General features: G+C 36.0%; 1 protein-coding gene across 3 annotated transcripts; it reads left to right on the forward strand.

Annotated features, from left to right (window-relative positions):
- LOC109825050 lies at window positions 11,211-19,103 on the forward strand. Of its 3 annotated transcripts, XM_020391748.1 has the most exons (3): window positions 11,211-11,344; window positions 13,334-13,404; window positions 15,840-19,103. In XM_020391748.1, the coding sequence occupies exon 3, from the start codon at window positions 15,893-15,895 to the stop codon at window positions 18,707-18,709; it is 2,817 nt and encodes a 938-aa protein (XP_020247337.1). In that variant the 5' UTR covers window positions 11,211-11,344; window positions 13,334-13,404; window positions 15,840-15,892; the 3' UTR covers window positions 18,710-19,103. The 3 variants fall into 3 exon arrangements, with proteins under 3 accessions (XP_020247337.1, XP_020247336.1, XP_020247338.1); XM_020391747.1 differs by lacking the exon at window positions 13,334-13,404; XM_020391749.1 differs by lacking the exons at window positions 11,211-11,344; window positions 13,334-13,404 and adding an exon at window positions 11,393-11,557.

Raw genomic sequence — 22,856 nt, forward strand, 5'->3', positions numbered from 1 at the left:
CTTCAACCCGAGCCACTTCACAACGCACTCCCTGTGAAACACGTGCTGCGCATCGAACCAACCTCGCGACCCTCCTCTCCCTCGGCGGCGGCGGCGGCGGCGGCTCGAACTCCTCCCAGCACACCGCACACCTCCCCTCGTCGCCGCAGCCCGCGGCCTCGACATCCTCCAACGCCGACCCCATCCTCTCGCCGACACCGCGGCCTCGTACGTCGTCTCGACCTCCGTCACCATCTCGACCCTCACCGCACCTGCATCGTCCCTTCGCCGTCTCCCCTCAGCCTCTCCGGTGTTTTGTACCCGGCTATCGACTTCCCAGCGCGCAGCGTTGCTCCGTGGTGAGTTCGGGAGGCGCGCAGAAGAGGGCGGTGAGGTCGCGGGTGGGAGGAGCGGTACCGTGGGCGATGAGGGGCGGCGTCAGAGTGATGGAGCCGGCGGGGGAGCGTCGACGACGTGGAGGTTCGGGTGAAGTCGAGGGTGAATTTGTCGTCGGGGAAGGGCGGCTGGAGGTGGAGGGAGTGAGGAGAGGTGTGGGTTAAGTGGTCGCCGGTGCGGGTCGCGGCGGCCGGGGAAGATCTTGACATTGTTATTGCTGTTGTTGTTGAGGGGAGGGATGGAGGTGGTGGTGTTTTTCTTTCTTTTCTTTCTTTTTTTTTTGGGTTGGGTTTATATAGGGGATTTTGAGGTTGTCAAATCCTAGTCCACGTAGAATTCATGACACGTTAGGAATTTTATGTTTGGCTAAATATCAGAAAACCACCTTATAACCTGTGTGTTGTTGTACAGGTAACCAATAAGTTTCAGTCAGACAGCAGAAACCCCATTAGGTTAAGGGTTATCAAGAAATCCTTTAACTTTAAGATTTTATTAGAAAAAAACCTTTTTACATCGTTAAACGCAATTTTCACATGAGTAAGTAAAGGACATTGGGTAATATATATTTTAGTGAGAATTGCCCGTCATGCTTTCGGAGGGGTTTCTGATAAAATCTTAAAGTGAATGAAGTTTTCTCATGATCATACATTTAAGGGGGGTTATCTTGATAATCTTTCAAAGTTGAGGAGGTTTTCTGATATTGGAGTTATTGTTAGGGTCAAGGTTGCGAAGTTTGCTACATTGGCTGTAAGTAGAAACACATCAGAAATAGGATTTGGGACAAAAGTCAAATTTTTTTTTTTTTTGAAGTTTCCTGGTTGGTATAAAACAAAGCAAAATTTTAACTATCAAATATCTTGCAAGTATATAATTTTTTTGAGAGAAATCCTCAATGGGATGCTTAAAATTGCACAAATTAAGATTTGTACCTCCTTGACACAGAAGTTCAATTCAGACTATAATCACCGTTAACGAACTCATGATTATTATTTAAATCGATATTTGCTATAAAAATGTAATGAGCTACAAAGTGGGCAACGTCACTGATCTTAATTAATCTTTTAAGAGCTCTGAACTCCCACAAATACCCCCCTCCTTCTTCTTTCTTCTTTAAGCCCAAAGCGATGGCCAAGGGAATTCTGTGGGCACGGCAGAGACTTGGCGCGAAACCGGCGAAGATCCTCCCTCTTACCGTCAATCTGATCTCTTCTGGGGGGGAGTTCTTGCCCTCTGTGTAGGTCTGAGATTTGATTACTAGTTGTAAATGTAATGGTTTTAATTCTTAGATTGATAGATTTGTTGGTAATTTTGACTGATAGGTTAATCACTTTTAAGACGAAGCAATAGAAATCTGATTACCAATTGCGGTGATTTAAAGCAAAATTTTGTGATGAACAGAGATCAATCACAACAAAAAAGAAGGCAAAGCATGAATATCACAGTAAATATAAAAGATTTATCGGGGTAATTCTCACAAAGCCAAGTACTCTGAAGTCCTATATAATTTTATTTTGTTTAGGAAACTCCAAATAATTTTATTTTGTTTTCCAACTAATCCTCACGTACGGCGGCTTTACGTAAGGCAATAACAATTTAGAGTTATGAAATAAGAAATCACAACAACAACAACAAAAAAAAAAACAAATTTAAGGTGTTTGGAGCTCAGACATGTTATCAAACACCAACATAGAGGAGAAAAATAAAATAAAATAAAATGATTATAGGGTGAAAATTAAAAAGAGGACGTAACAAGTTTTTTCAAGAGTTATTTGGTTCTTTGAAAACACCTGATTTGTGTCAAGGAAAAAATAAAATAAAAAGTATAGTAGACAGAAGACAGAATTTCAAGTAGTGAAATATTTTTCTTTTGGAAATAGTTGTCTCGCTTGTTAATCTACAACAATTCTATACAAAATGGTTTTGTAAGATTGCAGATTTTTTAAAGAGAATTTTTTCAAAAATAAGTAAAGTGAAAGTGCCCCGGAACCTAGAATTATTATAAGGAGCAAAAACCATGTGTCGGGCAAAACCATAAAAGGATCTCTTCCAAAAAGCAGCCATAAAAGAATTCTTCCAAAAAGCAATCATGAAGGGGCATAAGATCTATAAAGACCAATTTGATTTAAAATACAATTCAAATTCAAATAGTTTCTTTCCAAATGTGGATGCCTTTTCAAATGCCTTATGAGGGTTTATTGGGGGTATATATTGTGAAGAGTGGGACTACAGTCACACACCCTCTCTTAGCTACAGTACACGGGGTCCACTTTGGATTTTTTTAAAAAAAATCTAAAGTGGGTCTCGTGTACTGTAGCTGAGAGCTAGAGGGGGTGTGCCACAAGCTGTGGTTGGGGGTGTGCCCGTAGTGTTTTCCTATTGTGAACTTTTTGTGTTTCAATTGATTGCTCAAACCCCCTGTATTTAACTTCTATTTTGCCCTCCCATCACAAAAGATCGACCAAAAAATAAAATAAATAAATAAATAAATCCTACATCTCTCAAAGAGAGCAATGTCATCTTCCAACTCCGCGATCACATGTAACTTCTTTAATCAGCCGTTGTTCCAACAAGAGGAGGAGGAAGAAGTGACTATTGATTCAAAGATAGAAGAAGAAGAGAATCAGGAGGACGTAATTAATGGTTCAGAGACTAAAGAAGATGAGATCAATTTTGATGATAACGACGACGACGATGAGCCCCTGAAGGACCCTCCATTTGATGTTGAATAAGATTGCATTGTCATTGAAATGGATTAATGGTTCAGAGCCCCTGAATGTTGTTTGTTTCATCAATATTTTGGGATATGTAATCCTATAATTTGTATTTTGTTTGTTTCAGATTCAAATTGTAACATTACAAATTTTAGAATTTGAAATATAGTCTAAATCCTCTCTCAAAGAGGGGATTTCACAAATGCTATAATATATTAGTTTTTTATTATTTGGGTATTCAATATCCCAAAATTTATTTTGAATCAAACAAAGGTTATGAAATCCATAAACTCAAAAAAAACTCACTTTTTCATCTTAGAATTTGTAATCCATCCTATATCCAAAAAAAAAAAATTACACCCCTTAAAGCATGGAGGAATATTGCTAGCAACAGCAAGATTTTATTACAAATGGAAAACTCCTCAGGGACCCCTGAGGGGACAGGTGAGGTGTCAGCCCCCCCCAGGGACTGACACCTCACCTGTCTCCTCAGGGGTCTCTTATTTGGGGTGCCTGTAGCACAACTCATTACAAATATAGCTATAACAATTAATAATGCCACTACCTCCACCACACGTGCAGATCTTCCATCCACACGCAATGTTTCTAATTTGAAGAGGTACAAAAGTCATGCAGGCGTACCATACAAATGGGCCTTTTCAGTATTAGTCCAATTAAAAGTACAGGTGGCAATTAAATTAGATTAAATCTAAAGCACTCGTGCGAGCTGAGAAATCTAGCAACAATTCAATGAAATTGGGGACTATCTTCAGAATAGCTTAATAAGAGACAGGTGCCTAGTTACCATTTTAATGATTGAAGGGGATAATTCAAGATGTTAAAGATTTAAGGTACCGTTTGGCAAAGGGTTAAGTGAGGGGTTAAGGAGACTTAACCCCTTCTTAACCTGCCAAACACAATAAATCTATATAAGGGTTAAAGTGAGTTAATCCTTCATAATTTGCCAAACATAAAAAATATAGAAGGGTTAAGTTAACCCTTCTAGAGGGGTTAAAATGAGTTAACCCCTCAAAATAAGGGGTTTACTAATACTCCTATTTAGATGGAATAAGAGTTAACCCTTCTAATTATAAAGAAAATAGTCAAAATCATTGTTATTCCCAAACACTAAAACTGATCATAAGGGCTAAAATAAAACTTATTTAACGGGTTAATAATTTAGTCCTTCGGATTATCAAATGGGCTAAGTACATTAATCCTTCTTTTTAACCCCTCTTCATTAACCCTTTGCCAAACGGGGCCTAAGGGACTAAAATCGTCTAACTGTACAAGTTCCTATCGCTGGCATTTGGCAAAGGGTTAAGCGAGAGGTTAAGGAGATTTAACCCCTTCTTAACCCGCCAAACAAAAAAAATCTATATAAGGGTTAAAGTAAGTTAACCCTCTAAAATTTGTCAAACACAAAATATATAGAAATGTTAAGTTAACCCTTCTAGAGGGATTAAAATGAGTTAACTCCTCAAAATAAGGGGTTTACTAATACTCCTATTTAGAAGAATCAAGAGCTAACCCCTCTAATTATAAAGAAAAATAGTCAAAATCCTTGTTATTCCCAAACACTAAAAATGATCATAAGGGTTAAAAGAAAACTTTTTTTAAATGTAAAATAAGGCAACGAGCCCTATCATTGATAATAATATAAGAGCAAAAGAGGATTACAAAAATAGATATCTACTGGTGATTGGAAAGCCCTATCATTGATAATAATATAAGAGCAAAAGAGGATTACAAAAATAGATATCTACTGGTGATTGGAGCAACAACTCTAAGTTAGAGTAAAATACCAATCACTAGTAGATGTCTATATAATAAATACAACTAGCATGGTAAAAATTCTTTATAACGGGTTAATAATTTAGTCATTCGGATTATCGAATGTGCTAACTATGTTAATCATTCTCCTTAATACTTCTTCGTTAACCCTTCGCCAAACGGGGCTATGCATCATGTTTTTCGTTTTATAACCTTTTTTTTTCGTTAGTCCTTTCTTTGATAGAAAATTCTTTATTATCCAACATGTATATATCCCTTGATTGTAAAACTTGTTATCCGAATCCCAGTTGAATTTGGATAATTATCTATTAATTATGAGCTAATTAAGAAATTCGATTTTTTGTTTCCAATATCCTACTAGTGCTAGGACTACTTTCACATATTTATGCCCCCAGAGCCCTCGGTTACCTAGGGAAAAAAAAAAAAAGATTTTAAGATCAACAGCGATGCCAGCTGATGCCAATATAACCACCCGCTACCTCTTCCACCACCACCTCTCCCGCTCCCTCCGCGCCACTTCAACCCCCCCGGAGCTCGAACTCACCCTTGACATCACCCATTTCTCCCGGGTGATCTGCCTAACGCCCTCCGCTCCGCCTACTTCGACCGCCAGGTCGTCGCCCGCGAGGAACGTATCGACCGCATCACCTCCACCCGCGGCCTGCTCTCCCACGTCCCGGAGCTCCCTCCCGAGCTCCATCCTTGCTGGGAGGAGTCGGTTTCGTCGTACGTTCGCGAGGCGACGGAGGGAGTGGGGGCGGGGAGGGTGCGGGTGGTGGTGAGGGTCGAGGTGGTCCGGGAGACCACGGTGACCGACGTCGACGAGGATGACGACTGGGCGGAGGAACAAAGTAAGGAGGGGTACGCGGTCCCGACGGTGATGATCGAGTCGTCGCTGGAGGAAATCGCGGCGGAGGATCGCGACGACGAGGGCGGCTGCGCGGTGTGCCTGAGGAGTTCGGGTCGCCGGAGGGCGGCCGGGAGAGGGCGGTACGGATACGGCGGTGCTCGCACGTGTTTCATAGGGAGTGCGACTTCTTGAGTGGCTGGTAGTCAGCATCCTTCCCCCTGTGCCGCTCCGAGATCTCCGGTTTTACAAAAATCAAGATGTTGATGGTTATGATGTATACTTATTTTTTGATGTTGATATTGGCGTCTATCCTCGAATAAATTTTCGTTTAATCCTGTTAGCGTGTAAAATTTATCCTCGGTCCTTATCATAACTTCGGAGTTTTGACATGTTTAAAAAGAAGTCAAGAATTTATTGAGAAGAGTCATATTTCTTTTTCTTTTTTCCTTCTTTGGTATTGGTTTTGGGAGAGGAAATGTTGAGTAAACCCTTTCTATTGAATTTATTGATTTAATATAACCCTTTTTTTAATTGAATAATCGTATATAATCAAGTTCAATTAGCAGAAAACAATAGTTTATGAAGTTCGGGGTCTTCATCGATCTAGATCCAATATGATTAATTGGTGGCGATAAATTGTTTAATCACAATAAAAAAGTAAAGAGCTTGGATGAGATCTAAGGGCGTTTTGGGCTGTTTTTTTCATTTCTATATGTTTGGTGAAATATTAAAAAAGTTAGATTATAAGCCAAATTTTATAAAGCTGGTATACCACATATTTTGAAAAATAAACTTATAAGCTCTCCTACATAAGCTAGGTTTGACTAAATAAATTATTATACTATTCAAATAATTTTTAAAGCATTTTTATTATAGAAGCCAAAAGCCACTAAAAGCTAGCATCTACTCCTCTATACTTAAAAGGAGAATCCAAGATTTACTGTTCATGCTATAACAAATACTACAATAAATTACTATGGTAAGAACAGTAAATCTTTGGGTCCTCTCGGTATGGAGGAGTAAATTTATTGTTCATGCTACAGTATTTTACTGCATCACGAATAATACCCTTTTGAGTATAGACAGGAGATATGATTTATAATTTTAAACATACAATAATCAAATCAAATATATTAAACCTTAAAGGGAGATAGGTTCAAAATGCAATACTTTAAAAAAACAGAGGGTCGTGCTTTGCTCAGGGTACACGATAGTAACTTATAAGGTAAAATAAGCCTTCACAAACAACAGCTCAATGTGTTTTTTGAAATAAACCTAGTTAATTAATTTGTAATTTATACATTGAACATAGAGTATGAATTATGTACAAGCGTAAATTAAGCATGTGTCCGAAATTTAAAATATTAGATCACTATAGGAGAGCGTTCGGTTTGGAGCAATGAAGAAAGTAAATGTTTTAAAACATGCGTAGTTCAATCTATTGTTAGAAATGATATGGAGGCCATTGCTCATGCATTCAGAGAGAATTTTAATTGTGCAAAGATTGGAAGGTCCAATAAAAGAAGAAGATTTTTGGAAAGATTTTAACGCGCACCTTTGATGGATAACTTTTGATTCCTTTATACAATCGTTATTATAATATATTTTCGAAAAGCTTGTGAAGTGCTCTACACCATAAACAACTTTGATCTCTATTAAGGTCAAAGGAAATTGTCTTCAGGCTCAAATCTCGACTCAGAGTGTTTTTGTCTCTTTTAGTTCCTAGTTTTTATGAAGTTCTTTAACTATAGGAAGTCTTTTTACATTAGGAAAGAGTAGTTCAGTATTTTGGCATTATTTTTATATCCTATATAAGGGGGACTAATTCATGTATTCTTTTTAAGCTTGATTATAATTATTATTTCAGAAGGTGTTGTTTTCGTAGAGTTTCTAGGGTTCATGTTGTCATGCTCGTATAAAAACAAGTCCTCTTTCTTTCGATTACGCTTTTGCTACATCAGAAACAATTCCAAATTCAAACACAACAATTTTGCAATAATTCAATGACTTTTCGGACTACTTTCAAAACAACCTAGGCTCAGGAGCCTAATAGCAACTTCAATGATTTAATGGGCTAATCTAAAAATATCAGAGAGGTAAGGGACTAAAACGGAACACCTACACAAAATTTACACGGTATGGGGTGGTTTCCAAAAAAGAACACTCTAAGGGGTTGTTTGGTTCGTTTCACATGTGTTGGGAAACACAATTCTATGTGAAAAAGCTCAAGTTTTGGTTTTCTTAAGTTTTTCAATAAATAGATTATTTGGGTTTGGTTCACACATAAAACATGATGGGAAATCAATGTATACACTTTTCTTGTGTTTGATTGGTATTAGAGTGTATAGGGAAAAGTATATATGGTCACCATGGTAAGTTTACCACTCACTAAAGACAAATTTATTTGTGATCGTTATGGGAGGTAATCTTACCAAAATAAAAGTGTAAATATAACATGAAAAATTTGTAAATAGCCGAATTTATCATAAATATCTGATTGACATAAAAATCATACGAAACATGTAATAACATGATTATCGTAACTGTTATGAACTACGTAACTGATTTAACATGAAAAATACATGTTTGACATGAAAAAATCACATGAAACCTGTTTGACATGAAATAAAACTTATAATAACATGATTATTCGTAATTTTATGAAATGCGCACCTGAATTAGTGAAAATTTCTTATGAGACATGTAAAAAACTACAAACAATCTGATTATTCATAAATATCTATATGACATGGAAAATCGCATCGAACCTGAAAATACCAAACATGATTTGAGAACCAACAAAAAGCAATCATAAATCATGTAAATCACAAAATAGAACAAGAGGAAGACGAGTGGAGGAGTGAAAAAATGCTTTAGGGTTCTACCTTTTGAGAGGAGTGGAGGTGTGAAGATAAGCGACTGGGAAAAAAAAGGAGCGGTAACCCTAGTCATCGAACGATTTCTCCCAAAATATGTTGGCAGGAGAAAACACGTGACGTGGTTACTTTTTACTTCTCAAAAATGTGATTTTCAGCCTATTTTGGCTTGTTTTGGACGAAAATCGGGGAAAAAACAATTGCTTACGTGGAGGGGTTTTCAAGTGCTCATGGGTGTTAATCAATTGAGATATTTTCATGTAAAATGGGATAATTTTTAAAGTAAAATAAATTTTTACTAGTGGGATATTTTAGTGGGATAAATAGGAATAATTTTGTGAAGCGGGATATTTTGATAAAATAATGTGGGATAAATATTTATAATCATGAAGTATATATTTATGCATTTTGAAGATCTAAATACTATTTAATATTTTTAAACTTGCTATTATTGATTGATAATTGCTTACGAGAATGTTCTTTACTATTAAATAACTTTTGGTGAGGCTATAAAATATTGACAATTATTATAATGATGGTGATAACCATAAAAGGAAAGAAGTAAAAAAAAAAATATAAAATATAAAAAATAACAAAATAAATAGGAGTTGTAGTGTTTTACCATCTAGTTCTAAGCTAATACTTGGAATAATTTGAGAGACTAGAACTCTTAGTTTTGTATAGGGAAATGAAAAAAGTGGGACAATGTTGTGCAATTATCCAAATTCTAGTTTTAGAGTATAAAATTGTATTCTAGTTTTAGTTCTAATTGACTAATGTTATAAAATAGCATCCCACAAATTATCCTACTTCAAGTTTTGAATTTTATTTGACTAAGCCCCTTATGGGCCCTGCGCAAACAAAGCTATGAAATGAAACTTGGGTGGGGGGGGGTGTGTTGGGATAAATTGTAGCCAAATGGAGGAATTGTTCCAATGCGGAAACAATTTTAACTCTTTGGGATATTTTGGGTGGAGTAAAATAGGATAAAGTAGGATAATGAGATAATTTGAGCCTTTGATTTGACAATTCATGTGGGATAATTGATGATATGATAACTTATTAAAATATAATTTTGTCTATTAATTACTCCTAAATTAACTTATCCAATTGGTTTAATATATTATTATAATATAAAAATTATTTTACTTTATATTAAAATATAATATATTTATATTATACTTACGAATTAATATTATTAATTATTATATTGTATTATATTATATTATATTAGCATGCTATACTATATATAAAATTAATATAATATAATATCAATATATTTAATATAATATTTTATAATATAATATTTATTTATAATATATTATTTTATTTATACAAAATATAAGAGTTTATACAATAATTACTAATTAAACATTATATTAGTATGCTACATTATATAATAATTAATATAATATATGAATAATATGTATATATAAATATTTTATAATATATTATTTAATTTAATATATTATAATATAGTATCATAGGATACAATATACTTTTAAAAAAATTATAAATATTTTACTTTATCAATTGTAATATTTTTAAAATGTTTATATTAAAATTAAAAATAATATAACATATATGTATTAAAATAATATATATTAAAGATATCATGTTATAGTTAATATATTATATTATTTCAAACTGTATTATTATATTGCATTACATTAATAATTTTACTAATATTATAATTATTATATTATATTATAATATTATGTCATATATAATAACTATAATAATATTTTATAAATTAATTATGTAATAATATATTATATATGCTTTATTAAAATATTAATATATGTTATTATATAATATTATTAATATATGTTATTAAATTATGTTATTAAAATATTAATATATGTTACTAAAATATTATATAATATTATAATAAATACGTTATTAAATTATTATTAATTTATGTTATTAAAATATTACATAATATTATTAATATATTACATAATATATTACATAATATTATTAATATATGATATTAAAATATTATATATATGTTATTAAATTATTAATATATGTTATTATATAAGATTATTAATATATGTTATTACAATATTATATAATATTATAATAAATACGTTATAATATAATTACTATTATATAATATTATTAATATATGTTATTAAATTATATTATTAAAATATTAAAATATGTTATATTTTATATATCATGTCATATATTTATAATATAACTGCATGTATTAGTTAAGTAATACAAAAATATTTTAAAGTTTTAAAGTGGAACAACATTGTTTCAATACGAAGGATGGGGTAAATTTTTACTATTGGGACAAATTTTTTGTATATGAGTAGGGTACTTTTATCCCAAGTGGTGTAATTGTCTCACTAGTGTTCCAAAAAACCAATAACAAAAAAAATTATTATCCTTATTCTATTGTCCTAATGAATAACACTATGAAATAGAATCATCAAAACTATCTCATTATCCCCAAAATATCCCAACCAATAACCCCTCCAGAGGAAATGAGTTTTCCTAGCTGGACTGAATGACAGAGCAGGAAATGAGTTTTCATGGGCTGAAACAGGAAACCAAACAGCCCCTTAAAACATAATTAAAGCAGGGAAAAAAAAGGAAGTGAGGAGAGAGAGAGAGAGAGAGAGAGACTGCGCTCAGGCCTGAATTCTGAAAGCGAAGTTTGTTGAGCGAGAGAGAGAGAGAGAGATTCTAGGGTTTTTCCTGCTTCCGGCCGACGATCTATTCGGGTAAATCATACGCCGCTCAATTTCGAATTATTAACGAATTTATCGTCCTTAGAATCGTTTGCTTCTTCCTGTTTTTATTCTGTTATCGTCTTCTATCTTTTTCGAATACTATAGATCTTTGCACGCTGATTCTTTATCCTTTCCCCCTCTCTCTCTCTCTCTCTCTCTCTCTCTCTCTCTAGCTTTTATTGCGATAGCGAAGCACGAGTCGAGGTAGGGTTGGCTCTTTTAGAATTCCCCCTCGATTCCCCTTTTTTTTCTTTTTTTTTTCTATTGCAATTTCACCTCGATTTTGGTGTTTCTCTGCTGTGAATTAGGGCTTCAATCCTGCTAGGTTCTTGGAAATTGAAGTGCCTGTCGTGTAGAAAATTTCGTTTTTTTTTGGGGTTGTGATCTTATACTGAGAATTATTTAGGGTTTTGGTAAAAATTTTGGATCGGGGAAAGCTGCTTGAACTAGGGCGGGGGATTATCAGAACTAGTTGTTTCTGGTTGAGAACAGTTGATTTCTGAACTGTATTTGTGATGATATTTTAGAACACTTGGTTTGTAGTTTGCATTATGATTTCCTTGTTCCCGTGACAATTAATTACCTTTTGATATGTTAGTCTTTGCGGAGGATGTTATGGAGCAAATCCTTAATCTTTTTTTGTTTCGAAGACTGAGAACGTGAAAGTGTTATCGAGTGGTAGTTTAGAAAATAGCTGCGAAAGTAGAGTTGAATGACTATTTAGACGGTGCTGCACGAGGTGTGGGGATTTAGGTTGATTGGAATTGATTTCAAGCGTAAGTGCATATGCTATGATTGAAGTGCTATGTTGTGGTGAGGTTTACGTCATTTTGGAGTATAAAGTTTCAAAAAAGATCTTTACCCGATTTGTATGATTTCGATTTGGAATGGGTAAGTTTCGCAATTGGAAGTTATGAGTACTGAGCATTTTGGACTTGTATATGTTTGCATCTTTCGCCCTACCCTTTTTAGATCTGAGGAAACTTGTTTTGTTGTGACCTCAAATTAATTGGATTTGGTAATTATGACATTATACTTGTGGTGATAGGAAATGACTACAAATATTAAGAAAAAGTGATTCAACTTCTTTTGAATTATCGGAGCACATAATGTTCTATATGTGCGACTTAGTTTAGTTTGGGGAAGTTGTTACACTTCGCAACTGAATTAAGGCACACAAGTTCCAGCTTTTATGTGTGTAAAACACCCCTTTAGAAAACCTTGTAAGTTGTAATTAAACTAGGCACATAATCTTCCACTAGTTATAATTTGCATATTTCAGTCTAGTTTTATTTAAGGTAAATTGGTCCGACCTATGGTCGTAGTCTTAGAATTGTGTAACTCAAGGCTTAATTAGCTAGGCCTGATTAAATAGGGGTCTGAATGATGCTTTCACAAGCAAATTCACTCACTACAACTTAGTGAATTATTTAAGTTGCAGATAAAACCATGAGGCTAGGATTCCCTTCTCTGCATATATTGCAAGAGTCTATATAATGGAAGTATAGATAGTTGCATTGTAATGATATAGGTACTAACAGATGCGTTCTGATGATATCACATTAAAAAAAAATAGTTCTCAGTAACTATGTCAATGAGCATTAGACCCTAGTATCTTTAAGTTTCTTATATTGTTGGGAGACCATTCTAGGATCAAATCGCTTATATTGTCCATATGAACAGAATTTCCCTGCTGCCTCTGCTAAAAAAAAGGCCTAGATAGTAGAAACTTTTGATGACATTAATGTCGTTCTAGATAGGTGAAGGATAGGAAGGCTTATTTTTTCCTTCATGTCCCACATTTTAATTGAGCCATAACTTAGTTTGATTTTAGGTTTCCCTATTCATAACGTATTTGGCTTGTTTAATCCAATATGCCCTTTTTTTGCTAGGGTACAATATGCATTTTACGTTTTTACTTCATGATACATGATGTTCTCTTTCGAACTTTTGCCTTTTTGTTATGGAATATTGTTTCAGTATGGCTTGAGGAGGATTTATTCTGACATGTGCATAGTTGCTGTCTACTAGACAAGAAAGCGTTGTTCCTGGTAACTTCGTTGTGTACTTGCATGACTTCTTTCCTTTTCTGCTTTTTGAAGTCAGTTACGCTTCAGTTGTACTGCATCAGTCTCCTTTTGCACAATGTCTTTTGATTTTTTGTTATGACCTTTTATTTTTATTAGGGATTATATAGATACAAACATGCGCACACACCTGTCCCCAGTCTGCATGCGTTCGCGCGCGCACATCCTTGACCTTTGCATTCTATGTTTATTCTTCGTCATATCACATTATCCGGGAAAAATGATATTTCTATATTTGATTTCCCCGAAACATGTTACCTGGAGCATTGGCCTTGACCTTCTATTCTTTGTTATTTCTTCTTTATACAATCATACCACATGATTTGGGAGAAATCAATAATTTTGGCTATGTATCTTCCGAATACTTGTTACTTGAAACATTTGGAATTTAACTATATTGTACTTGTTTAGTTATGTCAATCCATGGCTTCCTGTTACAGGTTTTCAACTAATTTAGCTCACATGACAACTATCAACTTTAAATATTCTTTATTTTAGTCTTGAATGCTGCGCTTTGTTTGTTGGTTTAGTATTTTCTTGTTAGCCCTGTGTCTTTGACATTAAACTTATGGGTCATATGACTTATTTGTCATTTGGTTGTTCCCTATATCTTCATTGTTCTTGTGTAGTCCTGAAATTTATACTACTTCATAGGCTGTTTTCACATGAGCTACTTGGTTCCTTGACTAATTTTCTTAATAGGATCATGTTTCTCTTATGTGTTTTTACCTATATACACCCAAGTCTACTTGTTTACAGACTTGCTCCCTTTCTGATTATTTGGTAACTTGACCCTACTACTTTGGGTTGAAATACCCCAGATTTTTCTGTTAGGGAATATAACTAGTATATTCCTCCATATTCTTTTAAAATGGCAATTATAAAATGGGACTAATATATCCCTAAATTAAATGGCTATCATAATATAAGACTGCTATACCCCTAAATTAATAAAACTAAATTAAATTCCAATTATGTTTAGAGATAGGAAGAGTGAGACAGAGAGAGGGAAGGGTGGTAGCTAACAAACTTTTTTTTTGGTTGGGGGGTTGGGGGGTAAGGTTAAAGGGGAGAGAAACGGGATTGCTGTGGGATTCGGTGACGTCGAGAGGAGTCGGTACTCTTACTCTGTTTGAAAACTAACGGTGTAAGATAAGAGGGTATTTTAACCCAATGCGAAGGATGGTGAAGGTAAATTTGCAAATAGTCAGATTTGGGGGTATATCTTTAAACAGGATAGATTTGGGGGTTAATTGTATATAATCTTTTATTTATTTATTTATTTTTCATCTAGTTAGCTTTATAGGATGGGATTAGAAAGAAATTTATAGGCTCGATCTGTATTGGTCAATTTTCTTCTAATCCAATTTGGGCACTATAAAAAGTTTGCAAATTTAATTAATGAAAAATGAAAAACTATGGAAATAACCAAGACACAATGAAAAGCTGGTGGAGCAGAGCTCTACAAAATGCAATGACAATATTTATCATCTTAAAATCATTACAGTTCACAAGGTATTCATATGTGGTTCAGTTGTGTTATTCATCCAATTAAGGTTTCAGGATTACGTTACTTGCATGAATAAATTATAAATTCATAAAAGCTTCAAACATCAAATAACACCCGTCAACCATCCATCCACTTTATTAAATGGTCTTCCTTCAAGTTGCAGCTGAGATTATGAAAGGTTGAGTAGGAGCTTTTAAGTCTCGATGATTTTGAATATGCTGGGGGTAACTGTTCAAAGAGTTGCAAGCTTTAATACGTTCATATCTTCTTACAGTTAAATATTTTCATTGAAACTGGTCTCAGTTTTGTATAAACAAGGTTTAGACGTGTCTGTCAGTACTATTTCCTTCATTTATTCAACACCATGCAGGTTAGATGCCATAACATCCAATTTTGTTTAATAAGCTTTCCAGCTCTTCCAGTTACTACTTCCACTTGGGGTGGTGTCATATAGTATAATCAAGGTGTAGAAACTTTAGGTAACTGTCAGACAATGTGACATCAGTTCCTATGCATCAGTAAAATGCTTTTGTTAGAGCCATCTCATCTGCAAATATTTCCGATTGAGTACTACGTGTAACCACATAAAATAGTTGGAAAGCAGTTACTCTCATATCTTGAGATAATTCCTAGATGACCTTTGAAAGTTTGAACGAGATTAATTAGTTGAAGAGAGATGTTGTATCCCAAGTAGTTATTTCAACACAAATGAATTCCCTCATGCTGTAATTTATTCGTCAAAAAGGGGCTAGTTCTAAAAAAGCACACATACATTACTGTTTTCATAAACTTTTCACCAACTTTGACTTTGCTAGGTGATAAACTTATACTTTATACCGCAGATAAATGTCACATAAATTGTCATCATTGTTCCCTTGGTCATTTTCAGGTATCAGCGGATAGCATGTACAAGCATGAGATAATTTTGTTGTGTTAGACAGTATGACTCTTGAAGATTTCTTTACTCTTACTGAAATGAAGAATGGCTTTGTATCGCTTGCTAGAGTTGAAGAGCTGGTATCGATCATGCAACAGCAGAAGGATTTTGTTATTAGTAATATCAGTGATACAGCAAGACAGTGGTCAACTGTAGCAAGCACATTAACAGCCACAGAAAACAAAGATTGTCTTGACCATTTCATTAAGTTAAATGGGCTTTTCTACCTCAATCAATGGCTTCAGGGAGCACTTAAATGTAGTAGTGATGGTGCTGACTTTGCTGTTGAAGAATTGTTAAACTCATTGTTAGGATCACTTGAGAGGCTTACAGTCTACACGGAAGACTTAGTTGCTTCTGGAATCCAATTAACCGTTGAACAATTTGTTGGATTCAAAAGTCTTGACATCAAGGAAAAGGCAAAAACTTTATCTGAAAGGTGGAAGCATGCAACAAAAAATGGTATTAGCCAACAAGATATTGATAAAGAAGAAAAATGTGTAGACGACAACGTCAAAATTCCTAATGATGTTGTCGCAGATGATGTGAACTCAGCATATCCAGTTCTTCAGAATTCTACTTGTACAGAGGAATCAAAAGAAAATGTTGCAGGATGTGTGGAGGCTTCCCAACTAGACAAGGCTGAAGACATGCAAACTTCAACAGAAAATGAGATTGTGGCTGCTGCAGATTCCAATTTAGAAAATAAAAATGTGTTGCCTTCTGCTCTTGTTCTAAATCCTTGTGAGGAGAAAGTAACTGGAAGAGAGGATTCTTCACAATGTCCTGCATCAGACATTGCCTCCAGTGCCAAATGCAGTCGAGGTGCTCCAGGAGATGTTGCTGACGACCATTGTGATGCTTCCAAGCTTAAAGATGACAGCGTGAAAGATACAAAGATGGAGGCAGATGCAGAGGGAGATATCACATCCAATCCTGGGCTAACTGATAGTTGCTACCTTCCATCATCTTCTGGCTTGTCGGTTTCTTCACATGCACATAAACCTGGACGCTCTATATCCTGCAATTTTGATGTCAAAGATTTCAAGTCGTGTACATCAGATACCCTAGAGGCTCTGCCAAGGTCTGCAAGTATTGACTGCGTGGTACCAAAGTATTTGAGAAAAATGGATTCCAAACCTGATATTAAAGATCTGTTAAGTAACGGGTACAAACTGAGAATGAACACTGATCCAGAGACTTCTCTCAGCGAAAAGGAAGAAGTTGGAAGCACTCGCGAAGGCAAAATGTTTGGTAGTGTTTCCAAGCAGAATTTTAGCAGAATAGAGACCGTTGCTTCGCATGATTTTTCAAAACCAGCAGAGAAGAAGGCAACTAATAATATGGATGAAAACTCGGATCTGGGACTTGAATATGGAGAAATTGATGCGCTAGAAGTTGCAAGGCAGGTTGCAATCGAAGTTGAACGTGAAGTTGTTGATTACAGAGAACCTTTCTGTAGCTCTTCCCCTGACGACAATTTAGAAGGGGACACGAGTCCCCAGTGTTCTGATGACCAGAAGGGTCAACCTGTAAATGAAAAGCAAAATGGGATAGGTTCATCGCCTCATGAAGATCTTGATGATGCTTCATCAACCAAGGATGACAATAATTTAACAACTGCAGGAACCAACACAGATCCTGGTAAATGTGAACAGGATGTGGAAATGGCAGAACCCATTACCCAAAATAGGTGCACCTTTGATCTGAATGAAGATGTTTGTGTTGAGGAATCTGATTGTGTTTCTAACCACACTGTCAATATTAATGCACCAATAGTTGTTTCTGCATCAAAAGGAGCTCCAGTTCTGCCTGTTAGTCCTCTGCGCTTCGAAGGTGAACTCGGTTGGAAGGGCTCTGCAGCCACTAGTGCTTTTCGTCCAGCATCTCCTCGAAAAACTCCTGATACTGACAAGACATCTTCTGGTCATAAACGGAAAGCAAATTTAATTGAGTTTGATTTGAATGTAGCAGACAGTGGAGATGATGATCAAATTGATCACGTGTCAGTTAAACCGAAGCCTATTTCCTCTAGTATCCATTCTCGGGATGATTCTGCAGAAGTCAGTTCAAGAAGAGTCGACAAGTTCAAGTTGGACCTCAATAGTCTCGGAGAAGAGGATACATCTCCATTTCCATCATCATCTCATTGGAGTCTTCCAACCCAAAATGGCGACCGAACCATGTCTCCCGCTTCATCATCGACAAGAGACTTTGACTTGAATGACAACCCGGGCTATTTTGATGCTATGGGATCTCATAACCCGAGCAGATTTCCTGTAAAGGCCTCAGGTATGCATGCCAACTCTAAACCGGACAATGTCATTACTATCATGGGTTCTAAAATCTCAGAGAGAAAGGACTATCTTGATGGAGCTTCATTATCTTTTATGGCAAATGGACCTAGTATTGATGCTAATGCTATGACATCTAGGCCTGTGATGCCATATGCTCAGATTCCACATCCTGTTTATGGGTACAATGGGTCTGTTATTGGGCCTCCAATGCCTTATCCGCCACCATTTTATGCTCCTGGGAGCATCCCATATATGGTAGATTCTCGAGGTGCGACCGTCGTACCTCAGATACTGAGCACCCCAGTATTAAACGCTCCATCATCATCGATGCCCCCTTTTCTTATGAATGTTTCAAGTACAAATCCAGGGTTGAATGTGGCAGGGACTTCCCAGTCTGGATTGGATTTGAATTCTGGTTTTTTGTCTTTAGACACAGGAATTAGGGAAAGTGGGAATTTTAAGAATTTCTTCGTGCCACAAGGCCAAAATGGCTCGACTGCATCGCAGCCTACATCCTGGCGGTGAACCCGAAGGAATCATAATGGAAATCTTATTTGAGTTGAGGGGTTCATTTATTTTTCATAGGCTCCCCAGATCTCTCGGAGGCGCCTCTGGTGATTCTCATGGATTATCGTCCACATAATTTGCCCGTCTTAAGCATGGATGAGCCGATGTAACATTGTCGGAGTGACATTAGAGATGAAAAGGTCAATAATGGTAGTAGTAGATAAATTGCGGTGATTGATTGCGATAGAGAATAGAAAAATGTAGGTATTATTTATTGTTTCATAATGCTTTTATTCTCAATGTTCAATACTGTAGGCAGTGGCCGTGGGTTTTATGTACCTGTACATTTCTCATAAATATCCTAACATAGTGAAGCAGCAGCAGCGGGAACCCTCACGGTCTTTTTCTAACATGGTATTTGTCGTGAAGACGTGCAATGTTTTTTTTCTGGCGAGTTGTTGCATGGGGTATAATTCATGTTGTAAGCGCTCCTGGCACTGTTGCTGCTCTAATTTGTTAGATGAAAATAGCAGATGATATCGATGATCGCGCCGAACTCTGATGCTTGATTTGTTTTTTGCTGCGCTTAGTGTGTGATTGGCTGTGGTTTGCTTAGCTTATAGGTTTCAAGATATTATGATCAAAGGGTGAGGTTATATCTTTTACCCCCAAATGTTACGTAGTTGGTTGCGTGAGGATTGGGATTGATTCTGTTCTCTGCTCGAGAGATCAGAAACTTCAATTGGACGAGGGCGGATATTTTCCCCTCGTCATTTTGGGTGCAAAAAAGGGGCTTTTAAATATGCCTTTCCAGAGGAGACAGCTGTATGCTGTACGTGGTTGGCTGAAGTTAGTTAATTATGGCTCCAAATACACGTCGCCATCCTTTCGGAGGAAGCACCCAAAAAAAAAAAAGAAGAAAGTCTAGTTGCACGTTCCATCCCTCGTAAAGGCTTAAAGAGCCACGTGCTTCGCATTGAAGAAGACCCCGTGGGATTGGGATCCTCTACTAAGGCATAGTGCTGCCTCTTAGGGGCTGTTTGGTTGTATGTTTTTACCATGTAAAAGGATGGAAAGTGTAAAAAAGTGGGTCCCATTGTCAGCTTTCATCACTTTCAATTGTTTGTTTGTAGTTGTGAAAATAGTGTAAAATGATTTCATATGCTGATGTGGCTTGTAAAGTGATTTCATAAAAAAAAAGACATGATTTTAGGAGAAAGCTGACATTGAAGTCAGGAAAAAATAATAAAAAATAATTCTAACCAACATGATCATTTGAGTAGGGACCACTTTTTACACTTTCCAAAGAAACAATTAAAGTTACATTTACAAACCAAACAAACAATTTATGATTCCAATGGAATCAAAAACAAACAAAGAAAAGTATAAAAGTAAAATTGATGAGGTGGACAACAACTTTCAAAGTTGTGACATAAATACACAACTTTACCAACAACAACCAAACAGCCCCTTGTTTGGTGTATTTGGCATTGGGGGTTGGGCAGAAAGCCTGCCAAAAGAGCACTTTTGATAGGCTTTCTGTCCAAAACGCCTCTAAAAAGAGGCGTTTTGGGCAGAAAGCCTGCCAAAAGTGCTCTTTTGGCAGGCTTTCTGTCTAACCCCCAATGCCAAATACATCAACCAAACAGCCTTTTAATATCTTCTAATGCATCTTCACCTTTTATTTTGCGCATAAGCACAAAATACAAGGAGGTACTATGCAATAAAAAGTGAATATGCATTAGAAGATATTAGGAGGCACCATGACTTAGTAGAGGATACCAATCCGACCCCGTGACTGTGAGGGGTCTTTCTCATGGCATCTGCCACTCAAGTAAAGGTCTCGAAATCAAATTATAAAAAAAAATGGATAAATCATCCTACACTTTCACTCGTCCGTGCCTTCTCTCTTGAAAGAATTAAGTCAAACAGAACATATTTCTACTCCCATCTTAAGGTCGTACTGGGCGACCTGAACTGGTTTAAACTGGTCTTGGTAGATTGACTTTTAACGGTGAGGGACCTGCCAGGCTGCCAGCATGCGTATAGCATCTTGTTGGATGTGACAAAATTTCATAATTATCTTTAGGTGATGGTTGTTTTAGTGCCGGTTTTGATGAGAGCCATTTTGATCCTGTTGAGTTTTGTACTTGTACACCATCATGGGCACTGGAAACTAGGATTAAGTGTGGATTGGCGAAATGCTTTTTGACTCGCGAGTTGGGCAACTCGCGCCCAACTCGCAGTCACTGACTAGGGGGGTGGGCCCCACAGCTTTGTAGGGCCCACCCCCTAGTCAGTGACTGCGAGTTGGGCGCGAGTTGCCCAACTCGCGAGTCAAATAGCACAGCCGGATTGGATTGACCCCATCGCATCTCACACTTGTACGTAGGCCTGTTTTAGTTCTATTGACGAGGATAAAGCCTCAATCGCCAATCTTTTTTTAATTCATTCAGAAAGTCGAATATCTATCTATACTTAGTGGGTGTTTGGGTTCGATTTATATAAATCTACTCTTCTATACAAATGTTAGAATCCAAGATTCGCTGTTCATGATACAGCAAATATTACAGTATTATTGCTGTAGCGCACGGGATACTGTAGCATTTAAAAAGAAAAATTACTGTAACAGAGCGGGAACTGTAGTGTTCTTTGGAAATACTATAGCATTAATACTGTAGTACGGGTATATTGTAATAATTTAAAAAACGCGGGATACTATAACAATCCAAAAAAATCTTGGTGCAGCATTTAAGAACATGACTACTGTAGCGTGGAAAAAAATTATCGCCGTGCTTTGTACGGACAGCACACTAGTTATAGGAAAAGAAAAACACCCAAAATATAGATTTCCTTATATCTCTATAAAGTTTGTAGGAAAAATTTATAGAACTCAAAGAGTATGTATCATAGTTCTTCTTTTTTGCTATTTCCTTTATTGGTTCAAAGTATGAAAAAGTTCCTAACTTTATAGAAAATATGTTGTCTTTCTTTTTCTTTTGTTTGGTTGGATATCACTTTATAAAAAATATCTTACTAGCGATGGATGCCCATGAGAAATCACATTGTTCGGTACTAGTGTACTTAATTAATTTTTTAATATATGCGTCAGATTTCCTGGTGTTTTCCATCCATTTTAAGTGAAAAACAATATCTGTAAAATTATATAAATTTCTATATTTTACAAAAAACTTTTCTGTAAATTTAATGTTGAACCAAACACAGTTAACCAAACACAGTTTATGAAAATAAACAAAAATATATTATTTACAATAACTTCATTGCCAAGTATTTTCTCAAAAACCACTCAGCCTAATTCTTTAGAAGGGGGGGAGACTAGTTGCCAGGTAGGACAAATACCAAGTATCCTACATAGGATAGAAGATAATCCAAAGACAAAGGATTATATAAGACCACGATCAATTTTAATCCATCCATTATTTTTCAGAAAATCTCATGGAGACTCCGGAGTGCTTTACTCGGATTATTATAAAAAATAACCAAAAAGGAAAAAATCATCAGCGTGTCACGACATCCTTGTTTCCTTCATGAACAAGATATCGATCTGCCAATAAATAAATAAAAATAAATAAATAAATAAATAATTTCGTCCCCCATCAGCGCAGCGTTCTGTTGTGAACTGGACCGCTCAGGGCCCCACCATGCACCGAAATGTAACAGTACCGAACAAAGTTCTTTCTCGATTATTTAAACTGTTCGTGGGGCCCACCGCACATGAGCACACTGGGCCCACGGCAACGGATCTTTTTGAAAAGAGAAGGGAAAAAATCCCGACCGCTGCTGACGATGCTCAGGGACCTGAGTTTTGACCCCATGTGGGTCCCGCAATCTGACCCCTCGCTCATTTTGTGCTGCGTGTATTATTTGGAAATAAAGAAAGTAATGAAAATGCACGAGGAGCAAATTAGGTCAAAAAATTGGGATCGCGGGTCCTTTTCACTTGACCACGACGCCACTTGGGTTGAGATTATTAAGTAAAAAAAAAAAGTGCAAATTGTTTTTCTTTTATTAATGGAATGTGCAGGTTGATCCACGCGATAAGGGTCTGTTTGTTTAGGCGGTACATTAATTTTAGAGAATAAAAAACTAGTAGAAAAACTCATTTCCACGCATTTCATGAGTTTACTCAAATTTGACTTCTCTT

This window comes from Asparagus officinalis, chromosome 10 (genome assembly GCF_001876935.1).
Source record: "Asparagus officinalis chromosome 10, Aspof.V1, whole genome shotgun sequence".
NCBI lineage: Eukaryota > Viridiplantae > Streptophyta > Magnoliopsida > Asparagales > Asparagaceae > Asparagus > Asparagus officinalis.

What these genes read in the sequence shown, in the direction of transcription:
- LOC109825050 (XM_020391748.1), top strand. Translation starts at nt 15,893, where the DNA reads ATGACTCTTGAAGATTTCTTTACTCTTACTGAAATGAAGAATGGCTTT.